Source organism: Nerophis ophidion, linkage group LG19, assembly GCF_033978795.1.
Source record: "Nerophis ophidion isolate RoL-2023_Sa linkage group LG19, RoL_Noph_v1.0, whole genome shotgun sequence".
NCBI classification, from domain to species: Eukaryota; Metazoa; Chordata; class Actinopteri; order Syngnathiformes; family Syngnathidae; genus Nerophis; species Nerophis ophidion.
This window is the reverse complement of record NC_084629.1, coordinates 11382523-11401429: the sequence shown is the minus strand read 5'-3', so window position 1 is coordinate 11401429 and position 18907 is coordinate 11382523. Positions and strand designations below refer to the sequence as shown.

General features: G+C 40.9%; 1 protein-coding gene across 1 annotated transcript in view; it reads left to right on the top strand.

Moving 5' to 3' along the window:
* The window catches only part of dop1b (DOP1 leucine zipper like protein B), a 62666-nt gene that overhangs the window by 27767 nt on the left and 15992 nt on the right, over positions 1 to 18907 (top strand). The window contains exons 11-22 of the mRNA XM_061879147.1: positions 573 to 692; positions 820 to 925; positions 3301 to 3537; positions 3615 to 3907; positions 4025 to 4401; positions 8356 to 8627; positions 8699 to 8851; positions 11182 to 11273; positions 14260 to 14450; positions 14545 to 16102; positions 18477 to 18576; positions 18666 to 18854. Of these exons, the coding sequence (XP_061735131.1) occupies positions 573 to 692; positions 820 to 925; positions 3301 to 3537; positions 3615 to 3907; positions 4025 to 4401; positions 8356 to 8627; positions 8699 to 8851; positions 11182 to 11273; positions 14260 to 14450; positions 14545 to 16102; positions 18477 to 18576; positions 18666 to 18854 (3688 nt within the window). The remainder of the gene's footprint in view (positions 1 to 572; positions 693 to 819; positions 926 to 3300; positions 3538 to 3614; positions 3908 to 4024; positions 4402 to 8355; positions 8628 to 8698; positions 8852 to 11181; positions 11274 to 14259; positions 14451 to 14544; positions 16103 to 18476; positions 18577 to 18665; positions 18855 to 18907) is intronic.

The window sequence follows — 18907 nt, the reverse complement described above, 5'->3', positions numbered from 1 at the left end:
CTGTTCCGCGACCATGGTGCTCTCGCAACCGCCAGCCTGTCTGAAATCAACAACAACAGATGTGTGTCCATGAGAGACAATGGCCAGCATTTTCCAATTTGTTGACAAACCAGAGCAACACTTACTCCAATCAGCAGATGTCCTGTTGTCATAATTCTAAATCGGAAGATATCCTCAACATGCTCCACTGAAAGAGTCGCTAAGCTTGTGGCACGCTTCTTCTTCTTAGAGTCCGTCGTGTGTCCAGCAACAACCGCACAATCTAGACAGGCAGATTCCTCCAAACCCGAGATCTTGTCAATTTCGTTGAGAGGCCCGTTAATGAATTCCATTGTTTAGATTTTAGAGAGCAGCGCAAAAAAAGGCAACAATAAAGTTAAGACAAGAAAAAACAGAGAAGCAAGCAGGAGAGATTAGGGAGAGGGAAAGGGAGCGTTTGCCCTCGATGAGTACCAGAGAGAAAGATTATTGAGCTTGTAATGCTTTGCTGGAGATGTGGTTAAAATATAAAGTTGGATTTAATTTGTTGCTTGAGAGTGGAATAAGTGGTATATCTCGCGCCATTTTCACAGCATGATAAAAGCGAACAAGAATGCATCCGAGATCATAAAGACGATGAATATGCTCGTGAGCTCCATGAACAGCGAATACCTGTGGGAGTACATGACTCAGCGCTTCTGCACTTCTCTCAGGTGAGGCAGACTTATCCATTATTGACTACACAATATATTGCATTAACCCTCAAGATAGCACCCCAGTAATATGCATGTACCCAATTAATGCATTTTTAATATAATTCATATTATTTCTGTTTAATAGTGACAAAGCTGATGATCTGCCTACACCTCGAGACATCGGTTGTCCTGCTCCCTCTGTCACGGAAATGTCCAATCTCATAATTTTTCTGCTGGATGTTCTTCCTCTGGTAAGGAACTACTTTGTTTTTAGTAGGGGTCTCCCAAGTCAATATTGATCGGTCCGATACCAGTAAAAAAAATAAACAATTATCAAATGATATCATCTAAAATCTCCGATATTAGATTTGATACAAGCAGTCTTGCAGCGTGTTTTATTTGTGCAAAGCTGGACAGCCAGTTAACATCTAAATGTCCTCCAATAAGCAAACTAGCTTGGTCTTTTCTTCTATTTTAAATGAAGTCGTTGACAAAAGGTTAACAAAGCAGACTATAGGCTATATTACCATGAATTGATTAACGTGGACCCTGACTTAAACAAGTTGAAAAACTTATTCGGGTGTTACCATTTAGTGGTCAATTATACGGAATATGTACTGAACTGTGCAATCTACTAATAAAAGTTTCAATCAAACAATCAATCTATCAATCAAAGGCTACTTAGGAGCTAGTAGCTACCCAACAGCTAGGCACACAATAGCACACAAACTAGAGATATAGCAGTCTAAAACAGCACATTTGTCAATATAAACACATATCAAATAATTATAGTTGCAAATTACTTACAAATACAAAGTCTGCAAAGCTGGAGCGTATTAAAATGTACCCAAAAGCAAATGTGTCCGCATCATATAATTTACTGTGTCATAAACTTAATTTAATGGAAAAAAATACAAATTACCGCTCTTCTTCAACTTAAAGAAAGCAAAAGTCCATTCTCTGTAATAAATAAATTAGGAAATAAGCGGTAGAAAATGGATGGATGGATGCCTACCATTGTCTCTGTTTGGGTAATTTGCTATTGGGCATTCATCCTCCTCTGTTGCCCTTTATAACATGAACTAGCATACAATTCTAAGTTATATCTGTCAGTTGAATCGCTACGGAAGCGTTAAAAACTACCGGTGTAGTGGTATTACATAAGTCACCCATGGAACTTTAGTTATTAGAGAGTTCCAGTTGGACAGTTTTTTACGGGACACATTTCTGGTGTTTTTGTTGCACTAGTGAGCCACGGATGAGGAGATGCTGCTCCGTTATTAATTTAATTAAAGTCTGAATATCATTAAAATAGTTAGCTCCATCTTTGGACACTTCTTGCACGCTACACCGGTACAAACATAAAGAGGAGAAGACGCTGTTGAAGTAGAGCCACCTAAATAAGACCGCCCACAAAGCGGTGCATCCCGTAGCGACGGTCAGAAAGTGACTTGAAGATGGTCTGTAAAACATAATCTATGCAACATTTTGACAAAAGAACTACCATTACATGTTATGTAGACAAGAAAGAAGTGTTTTAAATTCAGAAAAAATCATAATATGATCCCTTTTAATGCGCCTTATAATACGGTGCGCCCTATGGTCCAGAAAATGGTAATATGCTAGTAATATAAAATAGTATAGAGATGTCCGATAATATTGGACTGCCGATATTATCGGCCGATAAATGCTTTAAAATGTAATATCGGAAATTATCGGTATCAGTTTCAAAAATTAAAATGTATTACTTTTTAAAACGCCGCTGTATGAAGTGGTACACGGACGTAGGGAGAAGTACAGAGCGCCAATAAACCTTGAAAGCACTGCCTTTGCGTACCGACCCAATCACATAATATCTACGGCTTTTCACACACACAAGTGAATGCAATGCATACTTGGTCAACAGCCATACAGGTCACACTGAGGGTGGCCGTATAAACAACTTTAACACTGTTACAAATATGCGCCACACTGTGAACCCACACCAAACAAGAATGACGAACACTTTTCGGGAGAACATCCGCACCGTAACACAACATAAACCTAAAGGAAAAAATACCCAGAACTCATTGCAGCACTAACTCTTCCGGGACGCTACAATATACAACCCCCGCTACCCCCCACCCCCCACCTCAACACCGCCCACCTCAACCCCCTCATGTTCTCTCAGGGAGAGCATGCCCCAAATTCCAAGCTGCTGTTTTGAGGCATGTTAAAAAAAATAATGCACTTTGTGACTTCAATAAAAAATATGGCAGTGCCATGTTGGCATTTTTTTCCATAACTAGAGTTGATTTATTTTGGAAAACCTTGGTTAATGCAGCCAGCGGGTCATCACAAAATGAGGCATATTAATATTTTGTTAATTCCACTACTGTATATATCGGTATCGGTTGATATCAGAATCGGTAATTAAGAGTTGGACAATATCGGAATATCGGATATCGGCAAAAAAGCCATTACCGGACATCTCTATAAAATAGCATATACATACATAGATAAATAAGTGAGTTAAATTCAGAGGTTGCTTTGTAGGGACTGTTAAGATTGAGCCACATCCCGGTGAAAAAAATTGATGAATAAATGCTAAAGAGCATAATTTTTAATGGCCTATGTTGTTCCAAAGGAGCTCCATGCTGATATCCAGTCCCACTTCCTACCTGAGATGTTGGGCGTCATGCTGCGGACCCTGCGCAGCCACATTGACTCTGTTAGCTTGGAGGATGTTACACAAGGCCTGCGTGCTTGCTTCAAAGTCTTGAGTAAGATCCAAATGCCTGTGGCCTTCATGGACTTTGAGGCAGGAGCCCACATAGAGGACACAGAGTTAGAGGTGCAAGAGGAGGATGGCAGAATGATTCAGGTGAAAGTTTGACCAGCACTTTCTGTCAAGTGGAAAGTTATTCAGTGCTTTATTGCCTTTTCTCATTGCGTAACCAGGATATCGAGGACGAAGAAAGAGATGGCAGTGATGGAGATAGGAATGGTCACCATGGTGATGAAGAGTCCAACAGAGATGGGGTTGAGGCAGAGCCTGCAGATGGCGTCTACCCGACACTCCGATCAGAGGACAGCGGGCTGGGGATTAGCGCCTCGCCATCAGAGCAGCATCTCCCACCTGTCATGGGCTCCAAAGGGAATGGCAAAGCTGGTAATGGAGTGTGGAGAAGGGGAGGCAGCGTCAACACCACAACCCAATGTCTACAGGACATCCTGGCCTTTATAGCCGCAAGGTGGCTACACATTGTTTGTCAATGTGCAATGCATATAGAACGTGATCACAACAATAAATAGAAGAAAATAACACCAATTAATTCTCCATTAATCCTTTCTCTCTTTTGGGGGTTTAGACACCTGCTGGTACAGGTTGAGGATGTTGGAAGACAGGAGGAAAAGCCCCAGCCGACTGCCCCTGTGGAAAATAAGACATTGCTACTAAGCCTAGGAGGATTAGAAATTAAAGACAAACTGACAGAACTCTTCACTCCTAACAAAGTCAAAACTCAGCCTGGGTCAAATGCCCAGCTGTCCAAGAAGAAAAAAGAACGTGGGCAATGTCTGGATTGGACTGCTGGCTACAGGCCGCGGGGCAGGGCTGAGATTTCTGAGGCGTGTCGACAGGCCTTTACGGCCACCTGTCACCTGCTGCTGGAGTGTACCACCTTTCCTGTTTACCTGAGCGAAGAGGAGACTCTGGATGTACACACGGACATGTTCGGTCAAACAGGTCAGTTGATTTGTATTCTTCTACTCCTTCCACTTATTAGGTGTATGACCAGTGACGAATTTGGATTACAGAAGTTGGGGGGACACAATTGACTTGAGTACGCACAGCGTGGTTTGATGCATGTTTTTTTGTTTTTTTCCCCATTTTTAATTTGTGTTAAACAATTTGAAGACTATTTGACTCAAACCTTAGTGTATTTAGATGTATGTTTTGGATTAATAACAATACAAGATAAACAAATGATGTCTTATTTTTAGGGCAAAATTAGATAGATAGATAGATAGATAGATAGTACTTTATTGATTCCTTCAGGAGAGTTCCTTCAGGAAAATTAAAATTCCAGCAGCAGTGTACAGAGTTGAGATCAATTTAAAGAAAAAAGTAAAAAGTAAATAATGGGGGTTTAAATGGAAACAAAATAGAGAAATATTACAAAAAGAATAAAAACAATGGGAATAACAATATAACAGTAAAATAAGAATATAACAAGACAAGGTAGGCAGTAGTAGTAGTAGTAGTAATTACCAATAAAAGAAACTGAAATGTTTGTCAGTGATCGAAACCACATCTTTCTGCTCTTCACTTCATGATCGTGCACTCTAACCCGTATAGCATCAGAGCCTGACGTGATATTCACCGCCATTATAAATATATTCGTGAAAGGTGTGTCTGGTAAGGCAATTAAATTGGTGTTAAAGGCCTACTGAAATGAGATTTTCTTATTTAAACGGGGATAGCAGGTCCATTCTATGTGTCATACTTGATCATTTGGCGATATTGCCATATTTTTGCTGAAAAGATTTAGTAGAGAACATCCACGATAAAGTTCGCAACTGGAGAAAAGCCCTGCCTCTAACGGAAGTTGCAGACGATGACATCACATGTTGAAGGCTCCTCATATATTCACATTGATTTTAATGGGAGCCTACAACAAAAACAGATATTCAGACCGAGAAAACGACAATTTTCCCATTAATTTAAGCGAGGATGAAAAATTTGTGTTTGAGGATTTTGATAGCAACGGACTAGCAAAAAAAAAAAAAAAAAAGACAAGTTAAAAAAAAAAACGCGATTGCAATCGCGTTGCATTGGGACGGATTCATATGTTTTTAGAGAAATTTACTAGGATAATTCTGGGAAATCCCTTATCTTTCTATTGTGTTGCTAGTGTTTTAGTGAGTTTAACTGTACCTGATAGTCGGAAGTGTACGTCCACGGCCGGGTGTTGACGCGCAGTGTCTCGGGAAGTCGACGGCAGCTGTATGGACGGCACAAGCTCAGCTGATATCCGGTAAGAGGCAACTTTTTAACCACAATTTTCTCACCGAAACCTGCTGATTGACATGTAGTCGGGATCCATGTCGGCTGTGATCCATACTAAAGTTTCAACTCTGTGAATTTTAAACAAGGAATCACCGTGTGTTTGTGTGGCTAAAGGCTAAAGCTTCCCAACTCCATCTTTCTACTTTGACTTCTCCAATACTAATTAAACAAATTGCAAAAGATTCAGCAACACAGATCTCCAGAATACTGTGTAATTATGCCGTTAAAGGAGACGACTTTTAGCTGTGTGTGTACGCAGCGCTCATATTCATAACAGCCCGTGAAGTCACGCGTACACGTCATCTTTACGCGAAGTTTTCAAGAAAAAAGTCCCGGGAAATTTTAAATTGCAATTTAGTAAACTAAAAAGGCCGTATTGGCATGTGTTGCAATGTTAATATTTCATCATTGATATATAAACTATCAGACTGCGTGGTGGGTAGTAGTGGGTTTCAGTAGGCCTTTAAATTTGTTGTAAAGCACCCTGTCATTTATTATGTAACATTTTACAAGCTATTGAGTCTCATCAAGGTCTCACAAATCTGGGTCGGGGGGGAGGGGTTGGGCGGGGTTTTTCAAAAGAAATACAATCATGTGTGCTTACGGACTGTAACACTGCAGATTGTATTGATCTATATTGATATATAATGTATATATTGTGTTTTTTATGTTGATTTAATCATTTAAAAAATATTATTTCTTGTGTGGCCCAGTACCAATCGGTCGGTGGTTGGGGACCACTGGTTTGGATGAAGAATGATCATAATCCTCACAAAGAAACGGGGTGGGGAAGAACATTTTTTTTTTGTGTCGTTTTTGACATTTCCGGGTCCTAAATTTGCTGTCAAAGTGTACCAACTTGTTGGAATACGTCCTCAGACTTCTTCTGTCCAGTTGAGATGCATGATTTATGATCTACGATAATCTTCCCGGGAGCAAGGAAGCGAGGAAACACCTTGCCAGTCGATAATGTCAAAATTGTACACAGGCTTGTGATCCCAGCGCCGCTATAAAAAGTTCATCTGCGTTAGCACTTATGATAACAGTATCACTAACACTCGGTTAATATTTAAATCAGTTAATGTAAATGGAGTGTTCTTGGTGGTTTTTGAATGGTCATTTATTGGGGTTTTTGGGCGAAATAGAGGATCTCCCATTGGCTCCGCTGTAAGGGGACATTTATTTACAAGTTGGAAGCCCTTTTTAAAAATCTATCCCTCATGTCTTACATAATGATTGTGAATGATAGGCAAAATTCCAAAAAAAGTGCAGTTTCCCTACGACACCAACACAGCAAACAATTGATTTCACAAATATGTCTGTCCTTGCTGATTGGTCTGCTGCTGCATGCTGTCCTATTTGTAAGAAGGCGGGGCCAGAAGGGTTATCAGTGAGCTTGTGGGCGGTCTAAAGGGACAGTTATTTTCCGCCAGGCAAAAGTATTTAACTTATCTCCATTCAACTGCATTGCAATATATTTGGACACAATAATGGCTGTACTTTGACCTTTTTTCAGTGGCTACTAAATATATACTGCTGAACCAGCTGTACACTGATTACTCTAAAGTAGGAGTGTCAAACGTACGGCCCGAACAGGTTTTATCCGGCCCGTGGGATGAGTTAGTTAAATATAAAAAATAACCTGAATTTTTAAAATGAAATGAACAGCTGTTTTAAATGTGTCCACTGGATGTCGCAATATAAATTCCATCCATCCATCTATTTCCTACCGCTTATTCCCTTTTTGGTCGCGGGGGGCGCTGGTGCCTATCTCAGCTACAATCGGGCGGAAGGCGGGGTACACCCTGGACAAGTCGCCACCTCATCGCAGGGCCAACACAGATAGACAGACAACATTCACACACTAGGGCCAATTTAATGTTGCCAATCAACCTATCCCCAGGTGCATGTCTTTAGAGGTGGTAGGAAGCCGGAGTACCCGGAGGCAACCCACTCAGTCACGAGGAGGACATGCAAACTCCACACAGAAAGATCCCGATCCCGGGATTAAACTCAGGACTACTCAGGACCGTTGTATTGTGAGGCAGACGCACTAACCCCCTTCCACCGTGCTACCCGCAATATAAAGTATTTGTATCTTTATAGATGATGCTACATATGTACAAAATAAACCACATGATGTTTGTACATCAGTCGAGAAAAATGATCAAACTACATAAATAACATCCTGTAATTTGATTTTTATATAATTTTTTTTAACTTGAGGGACAAGCGGTAGGAAATGGATGGATTGATGGATGACAATTAACACCAATGAGTTGACTGATGAACATTATCACATAATTTATTCAGAAAATAGAAATAACAACAAATAAATTATTAACTGCAATATGTAAGTGTAAAAAAAAACCCCAACAACATTATGATTTGTACATTTTCAGAATGTGCTTGTTCTATTTTTAAACGAATAAAATAATCTGAAGTTGTCATGCCGTGATTTTATCATTCGGGCCCACTTGAGAGTAGATTTTTCTCCATGTGGCCCCAGATCTAAAATGAGTTTGACACCCCTGCTCTAAAGTATACCCAAGTTTACTTTTTAAATGATTGTTCCTTGAAAAATAACAGACAAAAGTCGCGATATAACCATAGTTTGTCGTTCATGTGTAGGAGGTGATGTGGAGAGCTTGCCGATGTGGCTCAGGTCGTTGATGACGCTCTGCTGCATGTCAAGGGACTACAAAGTTCAACACACAGCCGTGTCCTCTCTATTGGAGCTCATTAACCACTCCCAGTCCTTAGCATTGGTTATCCAGGACAAGAGGAGACGCTACCAGATGTCAGACTCCAACCCGCTGAGTGGGCAGCTGCAGATGATTACTGTTCCCCCCATTTACCCTGCTTTGCTTTATGCGATAGAGGAGGGCACAGACTTCTATCAGGTTTGGGAAATATTTGTACTACTTGAGTAAGTCTGTGAATTCGGTTGTGAAGATGTTGTGTTTTGACCCAGAGGGTAGCCCAAGTGCTTTGGAGCCACCTGGACACCGATCGTCGTGAACAGCACACTTCCTGCGTGGAACTCTTTTACCGGCTTCACTGTTTGGCTCCATCAGCAACCATCTGTGAGGACATTATCTGCCAGGCACTATCGCACAAGGAAAAGGTGAGTGTTGATGTTATGGCCTAAAATCTATATTGCGATATTTATTAAAGCCTCATGAGATAAATCTGCTGGGATCAATAAAGTACTTTCTTATACTTAGACTTCCTTTTTATTGTCATTCAAATTTGAACTTTACAGTACAGATAATAACATTTTGTTGCATTAGCTCATGGTAGTGCAGGATAAAAAAGCAACAAGGTCCAGATACACATAAATAGATTACTATGGATATAAATAAGTATATAAATAAATACATTTCTATTATATTCTATTCTATAACTATATATATATATGGGTTAGGGTTATATATATATATATATATATATATATATATGTATGGCGACTTGTCCAGGGTGTACCCGCCTTCCGCCCGATTGTAGCTGAGATAGGCACAAGCGCCCCCTGCTACCCCAAAGGGAATAAGCGGTAGTAAATGGATGGATATATATATATATATATATATATATATATATATATATATATATATATATATATATATATATATATATGTATATATATGCCCATATATTTTTGGGTATATAAATGATAATAGAACTATTTCAAAATTGGTTACACTGGCCCCTAATTTGGCCTCTGATGTATGCGGTAGTCCAGTTGCAATATTTTGTCAAAGCTATTATTAATCTACTTGTTGATTAATATCAGGTTACTTTCTGTTATAATATGTGCTTATCTACACTTCTGTTAAATTATACAAAGTTTTGGGCGATACTGCAAATTTGGGAATCGATTGAATAGCAGGTACTGGTAATTACAGGGGCAGTATTGTTCATACCAATACTGATACTTCAAACTTATAAGATTATTGAATGATTCCATTTTTGACCACAATTATAATCAGACAAAAACACAGGATGGAGGTGTAACATTATCAATTCAATATTTTAATTATTTCATGTTATTACGTACAATATTCTGACCAAAAATGATCAATAATGTAAAATAGGTAAACATAAACAAAAACTTCTATTGGCTCTGATTAAAAAGGAGCATATATATTTTTTTGTACATTTAAAACACTTCCTTGTGTTCTACATAACACGTAATGGTGGGGTTTTGGTCAAAATATTGCATAAATTATGTTTTACAGACCATTTTCTGACCGTCTCTTCGTGATACGCCATATTGTGACAAACAGCATGATCTCCCCGCCATCTTTGTTGTAATTTTTATCGCTTCCAAAGCGAATCTTCTTACAGACTAAGTTCAAACTATACGCTACAGGTTATTAGAAATGCCAACAGCGGAGCATGCATGTGCATGTACGAGTCAGTCTGCCCCACAACAAGAGGATAGGAAAAAAGAAGGAGATCATGGACATCAGCGTCAGACTACAACGGTGAACTTAGGCAAAGCATTTTATTTATTTAATACCATCTATGGATAATCCGGTAATGTCATCGGTGTGAAAAACTTCACAGGTTTTACACATTTCAAACGGCTCGTTTGGCGGAAGTATGGAGAAAGGCAAGATTAATTTATAAATATCTCCACAATACCTCCATGGTTGATTCCTGAGCGCGTCCACCGCTTCTGCTCACTGCTCCCCTCACCTCCCAAGGGGTGGACCAAGGGGATTGGTCAAATGCAGAGAGTAATTTCACCACATCTAGTGTGTGTGTGACTATCAGTGGTCCTTTTTTTTTTTTTAACTTTATTTAAAATTTTCGGGGTTTATGCAGATCTCAAATACACAACAGCACCAATAGGTGGGAAAAGTTGGTTTTCCATAATATTTTTTTAAACAACAAAAACGACAATAAGCGAGTTTAGAATAATAAAACATATCCATCTAATAATCACTGTAGTATTGACCATATACTGATACTAAATTTGGTATTGTTACTGTCCATATATGTATCGACCCGCCCACCCACCCGTTTACATTGAAAAGCTACAGCTTAGCGGTTTTCTTGTTTTATATTTTATCCTCCTTTAGTGTGTAGTGAAGCATGTATAGCGATTCCTTACCATCCAGTGATAAAGATACTTGTCAGAAAAGAAACATAGTGTAGGTAAGGAATGGTGACTCGCACTGTGGAGGGATGTTGTATGCTAACGAGGGTGCTACAGTGTGTTGAGGACGCATTCGTTCTCTTTTTGCTGTCATATTTGTGGGACGCTGCTAGAATGTGTCAACAATCATTATCATTATATAATGAAAATTATTAAAAGCTTTGGCTAAATGTAGCTCTTATATGGTCTATCTCATGCAACCCTACTAATCAACCACTAGTATTCATGTTTATTTTTAACTTCTGCTAAAAAATAAGCTAATCATTTGTATTTTGTGTCTTTTTTTAACCCAGGCTGTTAGGTTTGAAGCCCTACACCGCTTCACAACCCTCTGGCACCTGACCCGTGAGGTCCACGCAAACAGAAACAGTCGCTCCTTTGACAGGTTAGTGCATACAATATGTTTACGCTATCGAAACAAATGAATGACTGTTACGGAATTTCAGACAAATGTCACTGTCCAATTTGAATAAGTCTGGGAGAGACAAAAAGTGAGCAAAAAACATGAAAAGCACAAATAGTATCAAAATCTCATGGTACGATATCACAATATTAAGGCCACAATACAATATTATTGTGGTATATATCCCCCCAAAATAAAAATAAAAAGATTTAAAAATGCCATATAACGAAGTGGCAGAAATGTTTAGGATAAACACACTTACTGTAATTGAACACAAACAATGCTAGGATGTTCTAATCATATTTATTACTACAAACAAGTACATATTTATGTATATATATATACATTTATACATATGCTGCGATGAGGTGGCGACTTGTCCATATATATATTTAAATTGCTATAAATATATAGCAAAAAATTTGCGATATATAAGTTGATCACACCGATTCCTCTTGTGATGTATTTGTATTATCTGGCAGACCAGGTGCGTATGTGCTGTGTATAGAGCGGGCAGCCACAAATGGGTACTTCGACTTAGACAAACTTTAATGATCCAGAAGGGAAATTGTTCCATACATCTGTACATTATAAACAACACAACTGCATGTGTAACACACATGACTTTAAAGCGCACAAAGAGGTAGACCATTAATGAAACTTCATGTGAAAAAGAGGTTGCCTATAGCCACAGTTGATGCCAATTTTTTTTGGGACCTGACATTAATTCAGAGTCCCAGCAGTTATTTGCTTTTACAGACCAGTGTCTAAGCGGGATTTTACAGGTAATTAAGTAGAGACGTTTAATTGAGCTTCTACGATCCTTATTTTGTTCAATACACTTACCGTATTTCTTTGAATTGGCGCAGGGCATACAGGTGCTGCTTATATTATTAGAATATCATGAAAAAGTTGATTTATTTCATTAATTCCATTTAGAAAGTCAAACTTGTAGAATGTATACATTCATTCCAAACAGACTGATACATTTCAAGTGTTTTTTGCCAAAAAGGCAATGATTATAGCTGACAACCAATAAAAACCCTAAATTCAACATCTCAGAAAATTAGAATATGGTGAAAAGGTCAGATATTGAAGACACCTGGTGCCACACTCTAATTTGCTAACTAACTCAAAACACCTGAAAAAGCCTTTAAATGGTCTCTCGTTTTGATTCTGTATGACGCACAATCATGGGGAAGACTGCTGACTTGACAACTGTCCAAAAGATGACCATTGATACTTTAAAGAAGGAGGGCAAGACACAAAAGGTCATTGCCAAAGAGGTTGTATGTTCCCAGAGCTCTGTGTCCAAGCACATTAATAGAGAGGCGAAGGGAAGACAAAGATGTGGTAGAAAAAAGTGTACAAGCAAGAGGGATAACCGCGCCATGGAGAGGATTGTCAGACAAAACCGATTCAAAAATGTGGGGGAGATCCACAAAGAGTGGACTGCAGCTGGAGTCAGTGCTTCAAGAACCACCACCCACCGACGTATTCAAGATATGGGGTTCAGCTGGCGCATTCCTTGTGTAAAGCCACTCTTGAATAAGAGACAACGTCAAAAGAGTCTCGCCTGGGCTCAAGACAAAAAGGACTGGACTGCTGCTGAGTGGTCCAAAGTTATGTTTTCAGATGAAAGTAAATATTGTATCTCCTTTGGAAATCAAGTTCCCAGAGACTGGAGGAAGACAGGAGAGGCACAGAATCCACGTTGCCTGAAGTTCAGTGTCAAATCGGTATTGGTCTGGGGTGCCATGTCATCTGCTGGTGTTGGTCCACTCTGTTTCCTGAGGTCTAGGGTCAATGCAGCAGTCTACCAGGAAGTTTTAGAACACTTTATGCTGCCTGCCGCGGACCAATTTTATGGAGGTGAAGATTTCATTTTCCAACATGACTTGGCACCTGCACACAGTGCCAAATCTACCAGTACCTGGTTTAAGGACCATGGTATCCCTGTTCTTGATTGGCCTGCAAACTCACCTGACCTTAACCCCATAGAAAACCTATGGGGTATTGTGAAGCGGAAGATGCGAGATCCCAGACCCAACAATGCTGAAGAGCTGAAAACCACTATTAAAGCAACCTGGGCTCTCATAACACCTGAGGAGTGCAACAGACTGGTGGACTCCATGCCACGCCGTATCGCTGCAGCAATTCAGGCAAAAGGAGCTGCAACTAAGTATTGATTGCCGTAGATGCTGAAACTTTCCATGTTCATACTTTTCAGTTGGCCCACATTTCTAAAAAATATTTTTTGGTACTAGTCGTAACTAATATTCTAATTTTCCGAGATACTGAATTTGGGATTTTCAGTAATTGTCAGTACTAATCATCAAAATTTAAAGAAATAAACATTTCAAATATATCACTATGTGTGTAATGAATTGATATAATATGTAAGTTTCACGTTCTGAATATAATTACTGAAATAAATCCACCTTTTCATGATATTCTAATAATATGAACAGCACCTGTATAGTATGCGCCTGCCTTGAATTACTGCCGGGTCAAACTCCCTTCCCAAAATAATTAGCGCATGCTTAGTATTACCGCCTGGTCAATCTTGTGATGTCAGAAGTGACACTTACTTCCCTTGTCATAATTTTAAAATGGAGGAGGCAGATTTCAATACCGGTAATTTGAAATCGCATAAACGGAAGAAGATTAAGAGCTATTCAGTAGGATTTAAGGTCCAAGCTTACATCACACTCAAATCTTGACTGCATACCTTTGGTAAATGCCGGAGTGAGAAGAGGTTTTAAAATAATTAGCGCATGCTTACTTTTACCGAATGCCTTCGGTAAGCGCAGGAGTGAGAAGAGGTTTTAAATTAATTAGCGCCCCGGCGGCAATTCAAGGAAATACGGTAAGTATTTAATTTTTTGGCAGCCAACAAAGTATATGCAACCCCTGAATTGTTATCTGACATTTATTATATTTTTCCTCTTTCATTTAAATCCCACAGATCTTTGTGTGTTGTGGTGGAGAGTCTTAGCAGCACAAATGGCTCAATAAGTGCAGCAGCTCAGTGCTGGCTAGTCCGAGCTCTGTCCCTCAACGACGTGACCCGGATCCTGGAGCCCATCCTGCTCTTGCTGCTTCACCCGTCTACTCAGCGCTGCTCCATTCAGACTATCAAACAAAATCTCACCGCTGGTTCGTTTGCATTCCAGTATCCTTTTATTTTTTATTGTTCATTGGCCTTTATATGATTTATTTTATGTAATAATGTTTTTGTATGGTTTCAAAGGCAACCTAAAAATTCGAAGCAACAGAAGCCGGTGGTCCGCCAAGGCGTCTGGGACATTAGTGGATGGCGTGGCTACTGAGGTCAACACCTTGAATGTCCACGACATTGTGGACCGGGAATCACTGTGGCTCCAATTAGACAGTGGTCCAGAGGTGTCCAGCCCAGGGGATGCTTTGCTGCTATCCAGGAGTGACAGTGAGGAGACTCAGGAGGAGGATGAAGAGGAAGAGGAAGAAGAGGCTTCCAAGAGCGAGAACACTGAATCAGCTGACACCAGCGGTGCCCAAGTATCTACAGAGAACTCCGGCTCTGGCACCGATGAAGGAGGAATGGTGAACGGCCTGCAGAGGGTGGAGTCCGAGCGAACGCAGGCATCCGATTCGCTGTCGAGTGAGGACGACGAGGACCTCGAGCTGGAGGCCATGGCCAGATCTCGTCTGTTAAAGCAGGAGCGTGAAAAGAAAGAGGCCATCGAATCGCTCTTCCATCATGTGCTTCTTTATCATGGGACGGGAGGCTGGCGCCATTTGCTCCAAGGCTTGGCACTGCTTGACAGCCTGCTGAGGAGCAGCGCCGAGTGCCCTCTAGTGGAGGCACTCTCATCCACATCCCTGGACACCAGCTCAGCTTCTCACTTAAACCTGGTATCCAACCTCCTGCAGCGCCACCATCAGGCTCAGGATGGCAAGAGCTTCCACGGCTCTTTGCTCTCCCCTTCGTCCTCCCCCTCCGTGCCCCCATCACTTCTCATTGAGCTGCTGATGAACTTGTGCCTGCGATTTCTCTGCTCTCATTACCCTTCTTACCTGAGCCTCGGCCCGCTTGATTTGCAGGGGAACAGGGAGGTTCAGGTGAAGAGCGTGGAAGTGTTGACGCGCATGGTGAACCAGCTTACCTGTATGGCACAAAGGCAGGAGGGGAGCCTGGAACACATTCGCAAACTCCTGGCGGCATGTAAAGTGCAGCAGTATGCTCTTCTTACACTCTCAGCCTCCATGTATATAAGCCAAAGGGGAACAGACAAGGGAACATCCAAGGTTCTGCAGCTGATGGGCGAAGAAGGCGGCCTGTCGGAGGAGAGTCTTGTCAATGTTGGAAAGGGAGAGGGACAGGAGCAATATCCCTTGCAGATGGAATTACTGAAACTCCTCCAGGCTCTCATAGTCTTGGAATACCACGTTTGGCCCAGCGGGGCTCCGGCTGCGACAGCATCAGGCGGCACGTCCGGTCAGCATGCGGAATCCCCAAATGGCAGCAACGCACTGACCCGGGGGTGGCACACCACAGTTGTGTTCCAGCAGTCCATCAAGGCGGCCCAGTATGTCCAAAGCCACCACATCACCGCTCAAGGAATGTTTGTTTCTGCCGCTGCCAGAGCTCTGCAACCACAATACGGCTACACCATGCACCCCCACTGGGTGTCGCTGCTGTGCTCTTCTTTGCCATACTTGGGGCGCTCATTGGGCATCATTGTAGCCCCTCTCTTAAATCAGATTTGTAGGAACTTGGATGAACTGGTTAAGCTTCATGAACATGACGGAGGAAAGGCAAATCAGAGGTAAACACACACTACGTGCACACGCACACATACACATATGGAGAATATCATTATACAGTAAAGGTAAAGGAACGGACATCTCACCATATGTTTTATTTAAAGTTAAAGTACCAATGATTGTCACACACACACACTATATGTGGCAAAATTATTCTCTGCATTTGAACCATCACCCTTGATCACCCCCTGGGAAGTGAGGGGAGCAGTGGGTCGCGCCTGGGAATCATTTTTGGTGATTTAACCCCCAATTCCAACCCTTGATGCTGAGTGCCAAGCAGAGAAGTAATGGGTCCCTTTGTTATAGTCTTTTTATAATAATAAATAATCTTCCAATCATCCATCAATCCATCTTCTTCCGCTTATCCGAGGTAAGGTCGCAGGGGTAGCAGTCTAGGCAGATAAGCTCGGACTTCCCTCTCCCTAGCCACTTTGTCTGGCTCCTCAAGGTGTATCCTTAGGTGTTCATAGGCCACTTAGGAGACATAGTCTCCCCAACATGTCTTGGGTTTTAATAAATAATCTTGAATGAGGTTTAATATACAGTTACCCCTCCAAAGTTAAGCATAATCAGCTTTTTCACTTCCAAATTGTTGTAATTCTAAACAAAAATAATAATTACATACTGTATACATTATGTTTAAATAAATATATACATATTAAATGATGTAATCTATGTTAAATGTGTCCATATAGAAAGAGTAACCAGTGTCAAAAAGTTGTTTCTACATTCCTATATGTAGTATAAAGTTAACCACTGTGTATTAAAGGCCTACTGAAACCCACTACTACCTACCACCCAGTCTGATAGTTTATACATCAATGATGAAATCTTAACATTGCAATACATGCCAATACGGCTGGTTTAGTTTACTAAATTACAATTTTAAATTTCCCGCGGAGTTTCTTGTTGAAAATGTCGCGGAATGATGACGTATATGATGACGCGTGTTAGTGACATCTCGGGTTGTAGCGGACATATTAGCCCAGCACCACTTACGGCTAAAAATCTTCTCTTTTAATCGCATTATTACACAGTAATTTGGACATCTGTGTTGCTGAATCTTTTGCAAATTGTTCAATTAATAATGGAGACTATAAAGAAGAATGATGTTGGTGGAAAGCGGTGGATTGCAGCTGCCTTTAGCAACCAAAACACAGCCGGTGTTTCTTTGTTTGTTGTGAAGCTTTAACACAGAGCGGTCAAGCGAACATGTTTCTCTACGTCAACCAGCAAGTTTTTGGATGGAAAAATTACCGGAGACTTGAGTGGATTATGCAACCTCCTCCTGTAGCTGTCAAAAAGGCAGCTGTGATTTTGGCTCCTGCATTGGCTTCTCTCAGAGACACTGCCGTTCACTGCAGCCCTCCGACTTTCAGGTATGACTTTATAATCTCACTAAAACACTATTAACACCATAAGCAGATAACAGATTTTCCAGAATCATCCTAGTAAATGTGTCTAATAACATCTGAATCGCTCACACTGCCGTCGCCTGGAGCCGTCGCCTTTTTTTATTTTTTTATTTCTATTTTTTTGTTTAGTGCTTCAATCTAACTTTCCTCATCCACGAATCTTTCATCCTCGCTAAAATTAATGGGGAACTCGTCGCTTGCTGCTGGTGGCTATGATTATAAACAATGTGAGGATGAGAGGAGCCCTACAACCCGTGACGCACGCGCACATCGTCTGCTACTTCCGGTACAGGCAAGGCTTTTTTATTAGCGACCAAAAGTTGTGAACTTTATCGTCGATGTTCTGTACTAAATCCTTTCAGCAAAAATATGGCAAAATTGCGAAATGATCAAGTATGACACATAGAATGGACCTGCTATCCCCTTTTAAATAAGAAAAGGCCTTTGAACTAAAAATAAAGTGAAATAAAACTATAATGTTTGAAGATGCGTGACACTGCAATGGGCAAATAGAAACAAGTTTGCATAGGCATTTAACGCCTTGTTTTTGTTTGACTTTTGAAGCGCATGTTTTTCAGAATCTCAGAATCTCAGTGGCCTTGTGGTTAGAGTGTCTGCCCTGAGATCGGAAGGTCTTGAGTTCAAACCCCGAGTCATACCAAAGACTATAAAAATGGGACCCATTACCTCCCTGCTTGGCACTCAGCACCAATGGTTGGAATTGGGGGTTAAATCTCCAAAACTGATTCCCGGGCGTGGCCATGCAGCTGCTCACTGCTCTCCTCACCTCCCACGGGGTGAACAAGGGATGGGTCAAATGCAGAGGACACATTTCACCACACCTAGTGTGTGTGTGACAATCATTGGTACTTTTAACTTTTTCGGCTTTGGAGTTCCACTGTGTATGTATTTAATAGTGTTTGTATTACATGTTTAAGTTTTTCTGTTTTTGCTTTGTTAGCGCGACAGGTCGGAGGGAAAACATAGCACCAGACTACCCGCTTACCCTTCTAGATGGTATGACCACCATCACACACTACTGTCTACTTGACAACAAGAGAGTGAGAACCACACACTAAAAAGAAGATATTCCCAGTACTGTTTGTTGAATAAATGTAACTTTTATTCCTCCTCCTGTCTGTATTTACAGTCCATGGTAGCCTGCGACTCCGTTGACGTCCGCAACGCACGCAGCGCTGTGATTGAGGCGCTGCCGCACATGCTCAGTACCATGGCGTTGCTATGGGGCGTAGTTATGAAGGAAGAGTTCCACAAGCGAGCACCTGACACTGCACAAAGTAGCAAGCACAGTTCTTCAGTCTTCTTTAAAAGCACCAAGGTGTGTTGTTGCTTCTACGTTCAATACGTAAAGTATGTCTTCTCACACTTCAG